This window comes from Xenopus laevis, chromosome 3L (genome assembly GCF_017654675.1).
Source record: "Xenopus laevis strain J_2021 chromosome 3L, Xenopus_laevis_v10.1, whole genome shotgun sequence".
Lineage (NCBI taxonomy): Eukaryota > Metazoa > Chordata > Amphibia > Anura > Pipidae > Xenopus > Xenopus laevis.
Window position 1 is genome coordinate 94,338,444 of NC_054375.1, and position 20,309 is coordinate 94,358,752.

The following is a 20,309-nucleotide window of genomic DNA, read 5'->3' on the forward strand; positions in this document are numbered from 1 at the left end:
ATTACAATGTATGTAGTGTTCTAGTTGATTGTGGCTTTTGTTTAGTGAGAACAGGCATTTGTGGAATGGGACAGTGATCATTACTTATTTTTCCATGTTCTTCTTTGCAGGGTACCAATGAAGATAAGAGGCTGAGAGCCTATGCTTATTGTCAGGAGTTTATTTCACCAGAGAACTCATAAACCCAAAGAATGACCCTAAGGCTCTTTGGGACTACAGAAGGCATTTACTGAAAAATGTATATTGAAGCCACCATGCATGTCCCTACTACAAGAACAGTTCAGTTTAAAGAACAAATATGTGCCTTTTATTTTAGTCCCCACAGGATAACAAAAGCATTTAGACTACAGACAAACTGTGAATGAAGACTACTTTTGAAATAGTTATTGTAAGCTATGTTTCATATCAAGAGATTTATTTACGTGTTTTTACATTTTTCCAGGGTAGTTTTTATAACAAAACAGGAATGGGATAAAATGCTCAGGACTCTGGCTCTGCCAAATAATTTTTTGCATCACCAAAGTCTACCAAACATTTGAAGATAAAATAAAACCAATAGTATGGCACCAGTATGGATTCTTGATAACTTGCTTAGTATTCAGTACAAAGAACTGTTACAGTGAAAAAGTAAATCATTCAAAATATTTGAATTTGCCAAAATAATTATTTGGAGATGGATTTTCTATAACTTTGAGCTTTCCGGTTACCAGGTTTCCAGATAAGAAATTCAATACCTGAGCAAGTATTAAAAGTAATGGTCTGCCTCAATGGAATAACTGAAAGGTTTCTTTAATCAAACCATTAAACTATTAAAATGAAGCCTTCCTTATCTCCAGTAGACCACCCACTGTATTAGAATTCCATTACACTCAGCCAGAAGTGGCTTTAATGACTGTTGGCACAGTCCCTCAGATTTCTTGCAGCTTGAGCAGAGATACTATAAAGCTATTAAATAGCTTTATTTAGTTATAGTAGCCATAGACATGCATCAGTAGAGTGACTGGTCATTAGACAATATTGGGTAGGTAAATATATTGGCTAATGCTCATAATACATCTCTGATCATTTGGATCTACCCTTGTCGCTTGAGAGGACTTGGTGGTAATTAAAGGGCTGTTAATACACATAAAAGATTTATCACCTGGAAGTTAGTCATATAGACAGCTTATAAATGCAGCAATGCTATTTCCCATATTAAAGCATACAATTTTCCTTTTTTCTTCTTTTTTTAAACTAGTTTTCTTTTTCGTATACTTACTTGCGAACTAAGCCAACAAACCCATGCTTCTGGCTAAACAAGCAAATTGGATATTATTTAACATTTATTGCAGCCTTAAGGAAGCTATACGTACAGTACACCACCATTGGTCAGGGTTTAAGTGGTGATAAGCAAAAGTTTTAGGTAAAGTTTTTCGTTCTGGAAAAAATGGTATATACTTTACTTGTATATATCCAGGTAGAAAGTGGGGGTCATTTAACAACACTGGGCAAATTTGCCCATGGGCAGTAACCCATAGCAACCAATCAGCTTGCTGCATTCATTGTTCTACTTGCAGCTGGCTTTAAAAAGCTAATCACCGATTGGTTGCTGTCGGTAACTGCCCATGGGCAAATTTGCCCAGTGTTGATAAATGAGCCTCACTGAGTCTAACTAGTACAATGTAGCAGTACTGCCATGTTAAACTGTACATGTACTTTTAATGCACACACACACACACATATATATTTAATTGGGTATATAATATATTTAATTGGGATAGAAACAATCTATAATTGTATTTTACTTTTATTGTGCTCGGTTTCACATCATTGAAATAAATATTTTCTTTCAAAGACTAATCTTCATTCATCTCAAAATAAAAAAAAAATGTTGCCATTACAGCAAAAAGCATTTACACATCATTTACCCCATTCAATACCTGCTCGCTGGAGTATTTTCTATACACAGGAGCTATTCTATAGGCAATGGGCAATCCTCACAGAAAAGAATGGAAGCCAGCATTGGGGCAGAAGGAAAGGCTGCTGAATGTTTTCTTTATTGTCTGCAGTGCTTTGCAGATCAGTCCTTGTCCCAGTGGAAAGTACAGTACTCTTCACTCTTTTTGGTTGTTCAAAACACTCTGTGATTGAATAAGGGCACAAATGGCACACTCCCATTGTTGGGTTTGATGGTTTTCATCATCAACAACAGGGGAGCAGCTATTACAAGTATAAACTCTGTGGTCGAATTTGTTATGATGTGCCCATAAGTGAATAATTAGCATGATGTGATGTCCTTAAAGCTGGCCATAGATGCAAAGATCCGATCGTACGAATCAACATACGATTGGACTTTCCCATCTCCCGACCCTCCACTAACCATTCAGATCAAAGTCTTACCATTCAGATCAAATAAAGTAGTTAAATAACAGATCAGCAATGTTCTGCCCTTGACCGCAATCGTACGATAGTTATGTCTGACAAAGCTAGTGACAGTCTCCCACTGAAAATCGTATGATCGGCAATACACGCAGAGATATTATCGGCAGGTGACAGAAATTTTCTAACCTGTCCGATCGACCAAATAACCGATCTCCGCCGGACGAAAAATGTCGGGATTCTCCACACATGGTCCGAAAATCGTATGAATCCACGATTCGTACGATCGGATCGTTGCGTCTATGGCCAGCTTAACAGTGGTCCATTATTTAAACTACTAGTTAGACCACTAGACTACGATGCTGTCAATTCACCCAGATGAATAAAAGATCAACGACGGAAGGAAGATTTAAAAAGCCTTGAAACTTGCAACTGAAAGAACATTACTTAATTGAAAGTATACAGAGCTTTAGTTTGGTTAAGTATTGCTGGGAAAAACAAACACTAACTCCCAGTCCTATATATACCTAAATAGCATTATGCATGTAACAAACCTGAAGCTGCTTTTTTCCCCCACATGGTCTATAGCTACAACACCCACATGGCATAAACAATTTAAATCTTAATTATACAAAAATACGTCAGATGGCAACACTTCATAAACAACTGACGGTAATAAAGAGAGTTGAATATGCTTATCTTCTGTTAGCAGTAAACAAGATCACAGCCATGAACCACAGCTAACAGAGCTAAAACAGTATGAAGACAAACCTGAAAATCATGCCTTTAAATCTCTAACACTGTCTAAATTGATCTTACGCAGCAAGGACTCCAATGGTGAGCTGAACCTTGCTTCCAATTACGTTCTTGGCAGAGGAACATGCATGTATTGTTATATGAAAGCTGTATTCTAGTATTGGCTTGCCGCAGTAGCAATGCAAAGTGCCAGTATCCTGCACAAGAAACCGGCTTCTGCAGATATCTGTGATGAATATTAATTACTCTACTGAAGCAGGACATGCTTTCCCTAGGTGCCAGGGACTAGAATGGATAAATGTTGTATTAGAGAAAGACAGCCAGTTACTAAAGAGACATTCGGCTCCATTGCATAGGAAAAAAATCGTGGTCTACAGTCCTCAAAAGAATCTAGTGACACAGTCTAGCCACCCGGTGCCTCAGCAGATGTTGGCGTGCCCAAGTGGGAGACTGTTCAATTAGATGCATCTGGAATAAGGTTATTGGATGAACAAAACCATAGACTCCATGTAGCTCTGTATATAAAGTAGCTGAGACACAAATGATAGACTACAACAGTCTTGTTCCCTGAGCATCTAAATATGTACACAGCTGTTGAGCCCCCCTTAACCTTTTACTGCTATGTTAAAGTAGATTCAGAATTGGTCTTTTACCATAAGCCTAATGTGAAACCTCTTACCATGATATACTGTTGTCAACACAAAACTGCGCATTGGTTGCAGCCGGGCCCACTCGTCTGTACTTGGCGCGTAAGACTTTAAACATTTTTTTGTGCATTCCATTTAAAATGCATGGCCATTTCTCAATATTTCCATTTTGAAAATAGATGTGAACCATCTATTATCAACATAAATATCAATAAGGCTTTTCCATTAAGCAGATAAATAGTTGAATGCATTTTGGAGTGTTTTCTGCAGCTGCATAAATGATTTGCAAATAGTCAGTAGCAGAATAATGCCAACCTCTTCCCCTGACTAGTCTTTTCATTTTTACACACCTGGAAGAAAGATATGGCACATAACATTGTATTGCACAATATAAATAAATGTTTCTGATTTGGGAAAATAAATGTGCAATCGAACAAACAATTTTAACAGAAAGTCTTCACATCTTTACAGGCTGCAGGGGTTAAGATGGTCGACAGATTAAAGTTGGCCATAGTCGCACAGATATTATTGAAAGAAACTAGTATTGTACAATATTCGGTGCGTGTATGGCGGGAGACGAGCCGACTGATATCTGCAGAAGACTTGGATAACGGTTGGGTCCTGGATCGGCCCAGGTGGAAAATTTGGATTGGGCCCCTTTGAAGGCACCGGAACATCGCCCAACATTTAGTGCTGAATCGTCAAATACAGATAGAATTCTATTATTTCTACCTGTATATATGACGCTTCAGCTCTTTACGTGTGTATTGAAACAAAATCTTTCTTGGAAATTAATTGTTACGTCTATGGCCACCTTAAGTGGCTCACCACCAGACTCATATGACAAAGCAATTGGATCTTATATGCCTGTCCTGCAGCACAAATGGCGTGTGCCCCCATATCTGCACATGAAAATGAATTAATCAGAGTTGTACATCTAAAGTGAAAGCATTTAGCATCAGAAGAGCATGCTGAGCAACAGGGGGCTCTGTTAACTGCCTGTGTGTAGTGTTTACTTACAAAGTACATCTCTGTGACAGTTACATTCAACATACATAAGCTCATTTCAAGAAGGTTTGGCTTAGATGAAAAAGATCTAAAGCAAGTAGTTGTATTATGAAATTAGCAACAAGCCCACTAAAGCTTTGCCATATCAAACTAACAAATTGAGAGATATGCAAGGTTACCTCACTCGAATCCAGAATAATTTAACACGCATTATTTTAATGTACTGTGCATGGAAATACATTATACAGACAGATCTTTGAACCCTGAAGCAAGCCTCCCATATATAGATGGGCTTCAGTTGAGTTATTATATATCTAACTTAAAGGAGAAGTAAAGCCTAAAAGGATTGGCTAGAAAAGATTGGCTGTGGTTAGAAACGCTGTTCTGCCAACCCAGAGCAGCCCTATAAAATGTTGCTGCACATGCTTACTGTTCTCTCGGCTGTTTCTGAGAAGCTAAGCTTTGGGGTCATTGAAACATCCACTGAAAGCAAGGTTACATCTCTCATAGTAGCTGATGTTACAGAGCTGATCATTATTTCTGATGCAGAATGCACTGGTTTCTAGGCTGTAATGTAAGGTGAATCTGACTTACTAATAACACTTGTATGATGAATTTTATATTACATATATACTTCATATTGCGAGCCATTGCCTAAGCTTATGTACTTTGAATCTGCAGAAGAGATTATGGAAAGCTACTGGGAGCATATTTGTAGGCACAGATCTTCACTACTTAGGCTATTGTTTTTTTTCCATTGCCAGAAATATGCCGGTATATAAAAGACGGTGTGCAGAAAGTCACAAATGTGCCATTTATGACAATTACAACACACATACAGCGGCATAGGGTGTTTAGCCTTTAAGTACAGCCGAATTGATGTACTGTGCCAGTATCAGACAAAAACGTTACAGTGGCAACCTTATTATAAGCAGATTCTATGGCAGCCCACCCAGGCCCCTTGTCCTTGCATTTAAGTTTTCTGCTGTCAGTAGTAAATTCGTTTTTTTACCTAAAAAGGACCATGTTAGCTGTGCTAAAGATTAATCAGAGCCTTCCTGCGATGATAGCACAGGGGAAGCAAATGACCCAAATCTGTTACGGAGCTAAAGTAATGAGGATAGAAGGAAAACGTAGAAATGATCCGGCACAGCCCACAATTATACACTGGAGTCTTATGAAAAGGAGAGAGAGTTCAGCATTAGAAATTCTGTCCTCAAAGGCAGAGGTGATTTTTTTTTTTTTTGGGGAGGCTAAACGGTAGCAATACGAAGAATTATCAGCTCATGGCATGCATGCTGAATGGAAAGCTTATTATGCAAGGGGAGAATAAGAAATGGTGCCTGATTTTAATTTGGGGTTTTTATAGGAATGTTACCTCTAAAAATGATACTTTTGCTAAAGCACCTTCCACATCCTTTATGGATCTTGTCTATTAAAAATGAGTTCTGGTTGTGTCCCAATGATCCACGTACAGAAAAACAATATAATATAGGCAGCCAGTCACAGTTCTGCCTAGCAGCTGATTGGCTTTTAAGTAATAGTACTAACGCTCTTGCGTGACTGAGAAAGCACCCAGATTCTTCAGCTCATGGCTGTAGTATATTTGCAAATCAAAACAAGTCTAGCCAGACCAGAGCAACCAGTGACATTTATATTATTTTGGGCAGTAAATGCTCCTAGTGAGTGCTATGCCGGCCACACTGGCTCAACCAGCCACTCATTCATTATTTATTTTTTTTTCTGCCCAAAAGAATTTCCCCTAGAGTGTGGGCTCTATTAGACCACACCTCCAGTGTGGAGGGTTGCCACCCAGCCAATAATTCCCCAGCCTAGCCAGTAAACAATCGCTAGGAGCAGCAATGGCATTACACAGTTACAATTTATGCAATTGCTCATAAATTTGTAATTCTCCTCTAATTTTGTGAAGTTTTCCTTAACTGCACTTACTTTTCAGCTGCCAAGTCTGATCTTCATAGTGCACAGCTCTCCTGCAGGCCCAACCTGCCCACTATCTACCCCGTTCCATGCTTTGCCTTCCCCCATCACTGACCCATCCTACATGAAACCATTGTGGCATGAAGGCAGACAAGAAAAAAAAAAATCAGCAATGAACATAACAAAACTTCAAATACTGATTTGGTGAATATATCAATTTAAAGGTTGAATTTGTTACCTGTAAAGTACAAACCCCATATCAGATGACTTTGCACTTTCGCCATTTGTCAGAGCTATGGGTAGCATGCAATCAAGTGCAGATAAAGACACAGGGAAAGCTGGCATATTGTCTCTGGCAGGAGAGCGAGCAAACTCCTACTTTCCTGAATTTGCTATTAGCATACTTACACTAACCAGCTCAACAGGGACAATCATGCAAAATCCAGATCTGCTAATCCTCTAATCTGGACTAAACCCAAAGCTCTAATGGATTTGCAAAAGAGAAAAAAATCCTTTTAGGACAAATGTTTGCTGTTCTCTGGAAGAATGGGCTGTAAAGTTGAGCTGAGAGGAAAAGGCAAGCCATATCTGACTGTCATTTTTATAAAATTGAGAAGGCCCCACAGTGACAGATGTGATATTCTGTTGCATGTACAGTCTCAAGATAAAATCTGGCAAGAAAACAAAGACAGGCTGACCATTATTAGTTGGTATGCATTTTGTTCTTAGGGTGAGATCAAAACCCCTATTGGGCAAATGAAAGTTGAGCTGCTGCTAAATTGTAATAGTTACTGGAACTTGTATTGATTACATGTTGCCCTAACCAAGATCCCATATTTTTAAGAGCCAAATTTTGATTATAAATGTATTTGCTATTAAGATTGATTCTTGAAAGTTGAGCATCTTAGCCTAAGATATTTTTGTCAGTGCTGTCTAATAATTTCACAGGCTAAGTACTGGCTTCCACAAAAGCATGTAAGCATGCTTTCTGTATTGTAGAATTATGTCTCCTCTTCTACAAGGGGCAATGAGATGGAAAGGAAGATGTACAAGCCAATACTGAAACATGTGGAGAGCAGAGGAGCATTCCAATTGCAAGCTGCCATGTTTTTAGGAATGTCTGTGAAATTCACTCTTCCATGATTCCATCCAATCTGGGACATAATGGACTCTGGAGTAAGGCATTGGAAATCACTTTCTCATGATTATACTGAAGATTAATGATAGACAAATGTAAGCTTGCTTCAGGCATAAAAAAACTATATAACACCATAGAAATAATCATGATTTTGAAAAATGTTTTCTCCAATATAAAGTGTGGGCAATTAATACCCACTAAATGCTATTTTGCCATCTAAACTACAATGCCTTTTGGCTTATCTTTTAAATGTACAATATGATTTGTATAATTTGCCATATGGATTAATACAGGACACATCCCTATTTTTTGTAATTAGAGCTAGAATGGAGATTGGATTTTGAGGTTAAAGGAGAACTAAAGCTTAAATAAAGAAGTAGGTTAGAAATTTTGTACATTATGCTTTGGGCTTCTGTACCAGTCCCAGGCAACCACAACCCTTTAATAGTAAAGATCTGTATCTCCAAAGATGCCCCAGTAGCTCCCCATCTTCTTTTCTGCTGATTCACTGCACATGCTCTGTGCTGCGGTCACTTACTGAGCTTAGTAAAAAAAAAAATATACAGTCAACATATACAATAACTGTCAAAATATAAGGCTGATTAGTAATTAATACATATTATTGGTAAATGGCAGCACAGAAACTAGTGCAATTAGCATCAGAATTTAATAATCAGCCCTGTAGCATCAGATAATATTAAAAGTCAACCTAATTTTCTGCTTGATAATTTGGGACAATCCCTAATCTTAGCTTCTCAACAGCTGCTCAGAGACCACTGAGCATGTGAGTGTTGCAGACACTTTCCAAGATGGTGACCCCCTGTGACAAGTTTGAAGTCCTGAATCATTGCTGCTATTGAGAAGCTGAAACTTTACGCTGGTGCAATAAATTCAGTATATATATGTGGTATTTTTAGCCATAATTATTTTTATGGTTTAGTTCTTTAAGGGAAGTAGAAGCTATATAAATATGGATAATGTACTGCATAAATGAGTGTGTAGACTGAAAAGGATGAGTTTTGTCCATGTTGAATTTAATAAAACATTAACCCTAAATTTACCTTTTATTATACTTTGTTTGCTATAAGGTTGTTTCGGTCGTCGGCTAAGTTGTAGAAAGATGTTATGCTTTGGGAGTCAGCAGTGCAAGCAACTGGGCCTATTTTTGTTTTTCTAATTAGCTTTTTTATGCAGCTCTTGGGCAGTTTCGTGACTTTCGTTGATGAATAAAGAAAAAGATTTTTATTGCACTGCCTAGCAAATGCTGAAAGAGGTCTTTGAGGCTTTCCATATGAACATTTTAATGTGCACTCAAGCTTGCACGCCAAATCCTTGCAGATTTTATAAATGTCAGTGACCTATGCACAGGTCCTGTAACCATAGGAGCAATAAGGAGACTAATTGTAGAATAGACCGTAAAGTTACTGCAGTTAATCATCTGCTAATGGTTTGTAAATTATAATTCATGCTTCCATGATCAGAAGTAATTTCAGCCTCAAGTCCTCATGTTATATCATGACATTGTAGCAATAAAGTGCCGGTGAAGGGAAAGTTCATAGCTTGTGTGGTACACATATAAAGTAAACAATCCATCAGAAACAATTTGCTGTAAATCTGAATTACCGAGAGATAGCAATTTCACAAAATAATTATTTTAAAGGCACGATATAACTAAATAGCTTGTACATGAGGTTACAGTGACCAGCGCAAAACTTTGGCAAGCACACAAATAAGGAAACCTAGAGATTTGGTTGTATGATGTCCTTGAGGTTCAGGATGCATCAGCCAACTCTACAGTGCTATCTGGGGAATAAATGTGTATCAAGTAAATATTTGTCTTCCTTTAGATTTGTACCAGCAGGTTAGGGCTTCAGGGTACAACTAATGGAATACACTAAACATTGGAGCATGCAATGCGGAAATGCATCAATGAACTGTTCAAAAGGCATTAATCATAAAAGACCCTTAACCTGGAGACAAGGTGACCATCAGCCACATAAATCCACTCCAAAGACTAGAAATGTGAAAGGTTAGGTGGTTTAGAGAGAAGATAAAACCTATTAGTCTTATTTGCTCCTTGTGAAATGATAACTTAATATAGTTACAATTAATGTGGCCACAGGTTTATAGGTCTACTCTATGAACTTTGAGGCTAATTAACATTGAACCAAGATGTACCCCTTACCTCCTCATGGATATATTCTCTCTGCTTTCTCAGACCATGATAACGGTTTGGTCCATGCGCATGGGATATCGACAGTAGAGCCCCCAGTAAAAGGGAGATCATGTCACATGAATAGGTTATGCAGGTTGGGATTTATTTGGCTACTGCACATTATGAAGGCTACAGTATATGACAATTACTAATCATCTGTAAAAAGACCTAATAAATGACAAAATGCGATAAAACTGCACACAAAGCCTAAGTGACAGAATTTCTTTTCTAAACAGTTACTATAAAAGGGAAAACTAGACATTCAATTGGGCACAGCCATGTTACCTCCCTCACCTAAAGCATTCAACATAGATGTCACACAGCATTCTGGATAATTGCAATAGTGCATAGGAAGATAAAGTGTTAAACTGGCTGGCCACACTAGACTGCATACGGCAATCATTGCTTATTTGAACCTATTGCTTTAATTAGCTTTTATTTTACAAGCAACTGTATATGCAATATAAATAAAAAAAACAGGTAGTGAAAGCAAATGTAGCAAATTGACAAGGCAATAAAAGGGAGAAAAAACTATAACTAGGTCTATCCTAAATCTATAATACTGCATCATGACAAAATCAGCTCGAGTCTCTACTGCAACATGAGAAGGGGTTGTATTGGAAGCTTGAGTTACTCGCGGAATATAGAAACTGATATAAAATGGCAGGATGACTGGTATGGCTATTCCCTTATCAAGAAGCCTGGCACACACACACCATGATGTCCTACACAAACGGGGCTCAAGTCAGAAAAAAGAATGGCCACGGGCTCCTGGTGGGATGTTGGGAGTTGCAGTTTGTCAAGAGCTAAATGACTGCAGGTTGGTAATCCCTGCTGTACAAACTAAAAATATCAACTGTTGCATAATAAAGTATAATTATTGTATGTTTTCCAACCAAGGCAGATGGCCTGTTTTTTTCTGTCTTTCCAAAAAAACCTTACCCCTGTACGCAAAGGAGAATCCTTGGTTAAGATGAAGTTTAAATTGCAATTTACAGACGAACATAAACTGGCTGAAACATGACAATGCTGCAGATGCCTCTGTATGGAAGAGTTAATGCTGATCTTCAGGAAAGCATTCATATAGCAACGATTTCATTGTTGCTCCCACCATATGTTGCTGAATGAGCCTGGAACCTTACAACATACTGCTATTATTAAATAGCTTTTAACACCTTTTCATTTCCAAAACATGCCTCCAGCATTGTACGTATTATGATTGCCTTTTTTCCACGCTAGAACTAAATATGGCTGCTGCTAGCTGAAGTTAAAGCAATCTGATTGCAGCTAACATGATCAGAGCAAGCCAGAATACTAGCTTGCCTCTTCTGCAGTACCATGGTACAACATAGGTTAATGATGGACCTTTCATACTCGGTTTGCACCAGGGTTGATCCTACCTATAGGATATACTTACTTGGTTACATTCAGTTGATAATTTCCTTTTTGACTTTTTAGCACAAGAAAATTCTCATTTTCTGATTGAATTTAATACAGAACCTAGCGACAACCTTGAATCTGCTGCACCACAGTCGTAATCTGGGGCTCCAAATCCCAGAAACACATGGTTAATGAGACTTTTATGTTAGTGCTATTTTAATAGCCACACATTTGCTGATCTGAAAATGTAGATCAAAATCTCAACCTTTAAGATGTTGAATGTCACTTGGTACATAACACACAGCATCCTGCTCTAGCAACCAGGAACTTTTTTTCCATGCTCAAGACTAACTGTGGTTAAAATATGTTAAATAATCTTATTCGTCTCATCTATTACCCCTATGTATATTTTCAAAAGGCTAAAAGAAACAATATAAAGAAAATATTTCTCATCTCTAAATAGATTTAAGCAGTTTGTCAATCCCTTATGGGAGCTGCCATTTTGCTTGCCTCAGTCAAGGCATTAGGTCTTAGATGGCAAAAGTAAAATAACTGTGCCATATATTAGTGGCCACCAGGGGTTCTGCTTTATGTCTGTAAGAAGAGAATCTTAGTAAATACAAGAAATATGGCTCACATTAATGTGCATAACAAAAACGACACAAATACTGCAATGTGCAAACATGCTCTGGACTACATAAGCAAAGCAATCATGAAACGGACATTTATATATCGGCTAGATTTGTTTTTTCTTGCAATTTGACACACCCACTTATGTTTCCAAACTTTATAAGTATCTTGGCATGGTATTAAAATGTAATGAGAAACTACTACTGCTCAGCTACTGAATCTCTGTATTTTACTTTTTACAATGTTCTCTAACTTACAAACTACTTATATTTTACTGTTATTGTAACTTTAAGAGATGATCAAGCAGCACAATTTTTGCAGAAAAAGCAAGCGGCACTCTATTATTTAAGTGTGGTTACCCTTTGAAGATTTAAAGCAATCTTTGTTTTAAAGGTGCACCTTAAGTAGCTAAGCCATTTTTATGAACCTCGTACTAACCAAGTGATTTACTGGTCATGCTGGGAGTTATAGTTCAACAACTAAAAGGGATCAATATTGGGCAGCATTGACTTCATAGAATATTGTATTGTAAATAGAAAGCCTTTTTAAAGAACCATTTCTTACCTGCAGTAGCTTGTGTGAATACATTCCATAAGAAAAGTTTCAAAAGTGGAATACACATCTAAACTGACTGCCAAAGATCACTTGCGCTTCACTGAGCTGTAATGCAGCACCATTTGGTCTGTGCACAAATGTATCAAAGAATTACTGCAGGCAGAGAAAGAAAATTGCTTGGATGATAAATCTCTGCAAATAGCATTCCAATGGGATCCCAGCACCTGCCATGCTGTACTACTGTTTGCTACACTTCTAAGCCTCAACTCTGTGCCCAGCAGGAAAACAAGGAAACATACCTGTTTGGTGGAGATCGGGCACTGTGTGAGGGACTGCAGTGTACATTCCTTGAGCCATCTCTAGAATCGGAGCCAGTTAAGCAGCTGAATGATAGCGGCTCTGTTTCATTCTGTAAATTCACCTGACACCAGCAAATGGTATACAGGCATTTCCTTACAGGCACACATAGGGGGAGACAGCAATATACAAAAGCATACAGCTAATAAAAGCTTACTGCAAAGCAATGAACCATTCTGATTTACCAGGGAGGTGTGATATAAGGGTGCAGGGGAAAAGGTTCAACCATGGATTTCAAGCCCCCACTTAAGTCTTTTGTTTCTGCCAGACTCTCCAACAGAGAATATGCCATCTACTCACTTCTGCTGCAAGTGGAGTGTTAAAAATTGGGAGTGAAAGGAGTTTACGAGATGTTGCGCTAGCGTTGCCATGCATTTGCTGCTGTTTTCTTGAAACAACTCTCTCACTCCTACATTCACCACCAAACACCACTTCTGCATCTCTGGGCTGCTTCCGAATTTTGCTCACAACTTGGGGGCGTGAGTGCAGAGTGCTGATAGAGGGGCAGTAGGGCTGAAGTAAGGAAGAGGATGATAGGGGGTGCAAATTACCCCTGCCGTCAAAGGGAAGCAAAGTCAGCAATTGGCGTTGATGACGCTGCACTGGCAGAAGAAGAGCCAATCAGATCTTTCCTGCCCCTGGCAGCTGAAATCTCATTTCTGCATTTTTCCCAGCGCAGGCTAAGTCAAGGATGGAACACAGAGAGACAGAGAAGAAGGCAAAAATGCACAGCACTCGATAGGCATCATTAACTGAATTCATTGAAAGGGAACCAGAAAAATAATCGCTCTCTCCAAGCTGTGGACTCTTAAAACTCACTGCAGCCTGTTCTGCATTAATAACTCCTTTGCCAGATATACTGGGAGAAAAGATACAGGGGGAAGGGAATGTGAAACAGCCAATGCAAGTTAGCTGGAAGCTTTGAACATTAACCCCTAGAGGGAAAGAAAAGGAGGGGTAGGAGGGGGCTGTGTGAATACATAGGAGCACTGCATCACGCTAATGTTCAGCTCAGAACAGTATGCGTCAGCAGTACATCCACGTTCTGACTGAAGGACGAAAGGATGAGAGAGCAGCCTGGCTGGTTGGCTGCTGCTTACAACACCAAGCAAAAAGGGAGAGAGGAGGACCATTAAAAGAGGAAGATGCTACGGGGCTCTGATATCGTTCCCTTCGCTGCTGCCTGTTCTGCTGCTGCTAAAAACACCAGACGAGACATTAAAAGCAAGACTAGGAGAAACCCACAACTCACTACCTCACAAGAAAAGGCTCTACAATGGGACTTCCATGAGGCAGGAGATGAACGGCTGTAAAAGACTGTCCCTTCTACAGACCCGTCTCAAATCAAGGGCTCAGCACTAAGGTGTGTGTATCTGTGTTTGTGTGGTTTCACCTCCAGCTTAGTTTCTACAAGACCTCCGCTCACTCCTTGGAGATATTGGCGGATTATTGCTAAGTGTGCAAGAGGTAGGCTGCAGCATCTGCATCCGTAGCTTGGAAAGCAAAGCCAGCTATAAAAAGAGAGAGAGAGCGAAGCCAGCACGGAGAGAGAGGGGGGGATAGCACTCAATGCCTGCAATGTGCTTACTGCCTTTCTCTTTGTACAAATCAGAATTCTGCAGACAGCCTGGGGATCGCAGAGATACCCAAAGAAAATTGGCAAACTGCATGGAACACGCACGATACATTCAAGGAGTATAAGGAGCATTCAAATCATTTGTAATCCACTTCTATGAAACCTACATAGATTTTCCATCTCCCTTCAGAAATGGATATTCTTCCGGCTTCTGCCAGCAGTGGAATCCAAGGGCAAATATTTCTACTGAAAAAGGCACTAGCCCCAGGGGAGAAGCAAAATGATGCACCTGCATAGCCAAGTGGGCCTCACCCCATTTTTATATATACCTTAATTTTGCTATACAATTTTTGAATTTGGGTTTACTAAAAGGAGCCATTTTGTCTTTCAACGCCCCCCACCCCATATCCTCCTCCCCCAAAAGTCCCTATAGCTTTCTTTCCTATACTAATGAAAACTAAGGAATCCATGGAAGGACTGTTCCATAAGCTGGCTGTTGCATTGGATGAGAGAAACTGGCTTAAGGATTCGGATACAATTTTGTTTCCATAGATACTTTATACAGAGTTTTATTCAAATTCATGCATTTTAATTCTCTAGTCATCTCCTTTAAAAACCCCCCACATATTTCCTTCTGTTCTTACTCCAATATTTCACCCTTACACTCGCAAGTTTTTAGATGGAAAAGGGAATTTGCAACCTCCTGAAGCCTGGGTAGGGCCAAGTTCCCGTTTCCATGTCAAATCCCAGACGATGGTGAATTATGAACGTGCCACATCATGAATTTCTTGTGGCTGGTAACTGTGCACCATACGTGGAAGGCTGTCCTATTCTCTGCAATCTACCTCATGGTGCATATGTGGATCTCCTGTGCAGCATACTCTGGGCCTCAAAGTTGCCCATCTGTCTGTTCCTGCAGTAACCAGTTCAGCAAGGTTGTATGCACACGTCGTGGCCTCTCTGAAGTACCCCAAGGTATCCCATCAAACACTCGGTCTCTCAATCTCATGGAGAACAACATACAGATGATTCAGGCTGACACGTTCCGTCACCTTCATCATTTGGAAGTGCTACAACTTGGCAGGAACTCTATACGTCAGATAGAGGTTGGGGCTTTTAATGGTTTGGCCAGCCTCAACACTCTGGAATTGTTTGACAACTGGTTGACTGTAATTCCCAGTGGGGCATTTGAGTACCTTTCCAAACTGAGAGAATTGTGGCTCAGGAATAATCCTATTGAAAGTATTCCATCTTATGCCTTCAATCGGGTACCATCTTTGATGCGCCTGGACCTTGGAGAGTTAAAAAAACTGGAGTATATTTCTGAGGGGGCTTTTGAAGGATTGTATAATCTGAAGTATCTTAACCTTGGGATGTGTAATATCAGAGACATGCCAAACCTTACACCATTGGTGGGACTTGAGGAACTAGAAATTTCTGGAAACAACTTTCCTGATATAAAACCAGGATCTTTTCACGGTTTGAGATCACTAAAAAAATTGTGGATTATGAACTCACAGATCAACACCATAGAGCGCAATGCTTTTGATGATTTGACATCCTTGGTTGAATTGAATTTGGCTCACAACAATGTGACCTCCCTGCCACATGACCTTTTTACCCCTCTAAAATATTTAGTGGAATTACACTTGCACCATAATCCATGGGACTGCGACTGTGATGTTCTTTGGCTTTCCTGGTGGCTGAGAGAGTATATTCCCACCAATTCCACATGCTGTGGTCGTTGCCATTCCCCGCCGCACATGAGGGGGAAGTATGTGGTGGAGGTGGACAATTCAATGTTTCAGTGCTCAGCCCCTTTTATAATGGATGCTCCTAGGGATTTAAACATTTCTGAGGGGAGAATGGCAGAGCTCAAGTGTAGAACTTCTGCCATGTCCTCTGTTAGGTGGCTACTGCCTAATGGAACTGTGTTGACCCACGCTTCCAATCATCCGCGAATCACCATCCTCAACGATGGGACGTTAAACTTCTCACAGGTCCTTCTCACTGACACTGGTGTCTACACATGCATGGTAACAAATGTGGCGGGAAACTCGAATGCTTCAGCTTATCTCAACGTCAGCACGGCAGAGCTTAACACTTCCAACTATAGTTTCTTCACAACTGTCACTGTGGAGACAACAGAGGTGGCTCCTGAAGACATCTCTATGATATTCAAGCCGGTGCCAACCACATCTACAGGGTACAAACCTGCATATACAACTACCACCACTGTACTAATTCAGACCACTAAAATGCCCAAGCAGGTGGCGGTACCAACTTTAGATGCTGGAGACAAAATGCAAACTAGCCTTGACGAGGTGATGAAGACCACCAAAATCATCATTGGTTGCTTTGTGGCAGTCACACTGTTAGCGGCCGCTATGCTTATTGTGTTCTACAAGCTACGCAAGCGGCACCAGCAAAGGAGCACTGTGGCAGCTGCGCGGACTGTTGAGATAATCCAAGTGGATGAGGACATCCCCAGTGGGAGTCCCACAGGTGAGGGGGCAGTTGTGCTGCCCACCATTCACGATCATATGAACTACAACACCTACAAGCCAGCACACCATGGGGCCCATTGGACGGCTAACAGTATCGGTAATTCTTTACACTCCACAATAACTACCATATCTGAACCTTATATAATTCAGACCCACACAAAAGACAAGGTACAGGAAACTCAAATATGACTTTTTTTCAAATTATAATGCAATAGAATGCACAAAAAAAACTTTTGTACAGAAAGAGAGAGAGACTTTTTTGTTTTCTTGTAAATGCTTATATATTAAATCTATGGGCTGATGACAGAAAAAGATTATATTAAAATTTAAAACTATTTTCTAACTTGTAAGTTCTATTTAAGTGATGGTATAACAGAATATAGAGAGAGAGAAAAAATCAGAGATGATGTTTATGTGCCATTATGAATAGAAAATGATTTAGTTCTGTTTAATCAGAAAGCAAAAAAAAAAAACCTGAATAGAAGTCCACGAGTGCAATCTGCTATTTTTCAAAAGATGCTGCTTGTGTACAACAGCAGCACCCCGGTTTCTAAGGAACATTCTTTTGTTAAGACTCCCAGATCAATCTTTGCAGGTTTATCTTATAAAAAGGTAAAAAAGCACCACAAATTTGTACTGTGCCAAATGTTAAAATTAAATACATGCAATAAAGGATTCTTTTTTGGAGACTTGAAGAGGAAGAACATTTGTGATAAGATTTTTGCTATAGCATTCCTACACTTACCCTAGGATTAATGGCGGTTCAGTGCAACCTGATTGCTGGCTAGAGAGAGCTGTATAGCAAATTACAGATATACAGATGTATGCCAAAGATAGAAAGAAGGAATAGCAGAGAGGGTGTTGCAAAGAGCTGGCGCATCTTTCCACTCTGCACCAAACTCCTGCAGATCTAATTAACCTTGTGTGTTCCAGATTAGTTTACAGAAATATCAATGAAAACAAAACAGTCTCATGGCAGGAATATTGACCGTGCAGAATTTATGTAAAAATCTCATAATCACTTTGCTTGTAACCCTTTCATTGTCATAAAGCCCCACAAATTAAGTGTAATGCATTGCAGAACAGTTCTGGTATTGAAGGTATTATGAAATGTAACAGATTTTCTTGCATACAAAATAACTACACAGTAAAGCTTATGGAGATTTGCTTCTAGTTTGGCTTTTTTAGCAATAAAATAAGGCGATAGATCTGTTCTGTTAACAAGCAAGGTGGAAACACCTCTCTGACAGCGGACTGTTTAATGTTTGTGGGGAAAACAAAAGCCTTTAGAGAAAACACATAATGAACACACATTGTTGGTCAGTCGGCAGCTGTCTGTAATATTAACTTCACAACTAAAATGTTATAAATAAGTGAGTCTGTTGCCATCATGGGCATGTGATATATGGGCAGAAGGCCCCAACAGCAGGGTAAGGTACAATTTGAACTGAATCATTTTGTGTGCGATAAAGCAGGTAATCTCCCCCCCCCCCTCCCCAGCTGACATGATCTAAGCTCATATTTTGCTTCATGGCTCACAATATATATGTAAATTACTGAAGGAATTTTGTTCAGGGAATAAATCATTTCTGAAATTGGTCCATAATAGAAAAATTAGGGGCATGACTGTCATGTGTTCTTTTATCCCTTACAAAGCATACAAATATCATGTTAATATCATCTCTGGGAACAATTGTAAGGTGTGAATGTTGGCAAGCGTTCATTATGCAAACCAAGTGTTGATTTACAGAAAAAAACATACATGCTCTATAGCAAAATGAATCATTTACAGATTAATTCTCTGGAGTTGAGATTACACGAAAAGAGGGGAGAAAAGAATATTCAGCACTGCTTCCACCAGTTGGAAGTAACCACAAAGTGACAACTGATGTCTGTTTATAGACAGATGTTCCAAGCATTTCTAAGGTTTTATACAGCTGCAGAGATGATTAAATGATTGAGGAAAGAACTTTGTAGAGAGAGGTTCATGTTCTCCTTGAAACCAGTTTGTGAGCAAGGTCATTCCGAATTCTCCAAAAGCAAAGACAAATCTATCAGAGATGCTAATCGTACAGCTATTTCCTTCAAGCTATTGCTGAACTATAACTCCCATAAGGGCACTGCTGTTCAAAAGAGCTGTCGGGTATCATGGTGGATGCCCAGAATCTTGCCTTTATGCACGAATAACCTTTTAATCCCTCAAACTGTGTCATAGACTTATTTACAGCCAGTACTGTTCACATTATTGTCAGTCATTGAAGCTTAATAATATACATTACATGGTAAGGATTGTGTTAATTTATATCAAGGTAGCCTAAGTTCTATTGCATCCATTCATTCCCAATACAATGCATGTTCTGTTTCTGTTAAATGTATAGGATTGTGGGAGTAATTACAACAGTGTGCTTTGGCTGGTGGCCTCTGATCTGCGGTTTGTTCGTTCCTTCACTATTGGAATTGCAAACTCGATTTCATTCACTATTGCTTTATTACTTTAGCTGCAAAAGACAAAGCACTTTTTTTTTTTAGGAGAATAGTGTGTTAAGGGTGCACTCTTAATGTGAAGTATTGTACTAACGGTCATAACCAGCAGAATGGAAAAAGAAAGTGTTTTTAAATGTGATAAAAAAATTTACAGATTGCAGCAAAGAATGGAGTTAAAATGTAGCGCTTGCAGGAATGCCCTGTATCAAAACACAAAGCAGAAATAATGATATGAATAACAATGTACAGGTATCAGAAAATGTAGATAAAACATCTGAATGTTCAATGTTTGAAATGACAATGTGAAATACAAAATAACCATGGGGATAACACACAGCTAACTGTGGAAGGCAAGCAAATCTCTACAGCAGTTTATAGATTTTCATTTCTTTCTCGCATTTGGACTGTCATCAGGAGATGAAGGTCCAATACGCCTGCTGCCGCATTTCACATGAAGTCACAAGAGCAGTTACCTGTGTAAACAGGCACTTGCACAACCATATTTACTGTTTCTAGTAGAGTTAAGTCAGAGGCAAGTGGACATTTCGAGTTTTTCTTGAAAACATTTCACCACTCATCCAGGTGGCTTCTTCAGTTCAACTGAGTGGTAGGGTATTCCCTGGCATTTAAACCCTTGAAACACACAGATGTGTGAAAGTGTGAGACAGTTACAATGGTGAAACTTTTTAAAGAAAACCTCAAAGACGGTTATTTATCAAAGGTCACATTTTAGAGTTTTTTATACTTCAAACTCGAATGG

At 39.2% G+C, this 20,309-nt stretch overlaps 2 protein-coding genes across 3 annotated transcripts in view; one reads left to right on the forward strand and one right to left on the reverse strand.

Moving 5' to 3' along the window:
- Positions 1-20,309, reverse strand: part of snd1.L (staphylococcal nuclease and tudor domain containing protein 1 L homeolog) — a 378,593-nt gene that overhangs the window by 77,892 nt on the left and 280,392 nt on the right.
- On the forward strand, positions 13,475-17,254 carry lrrc4.L (leucine rich repeat containing 4 L homeolog). Its single transcript, XM_018252816.2, has one exon. It carries the CDS (start codon positions 15,338-15,340, stop codon positions 17,252-17,254), a length of 1,917 nt encoding a protein of 638 aa, XP_018108305.1. The 5' UTR covers positions 13,475-15,337.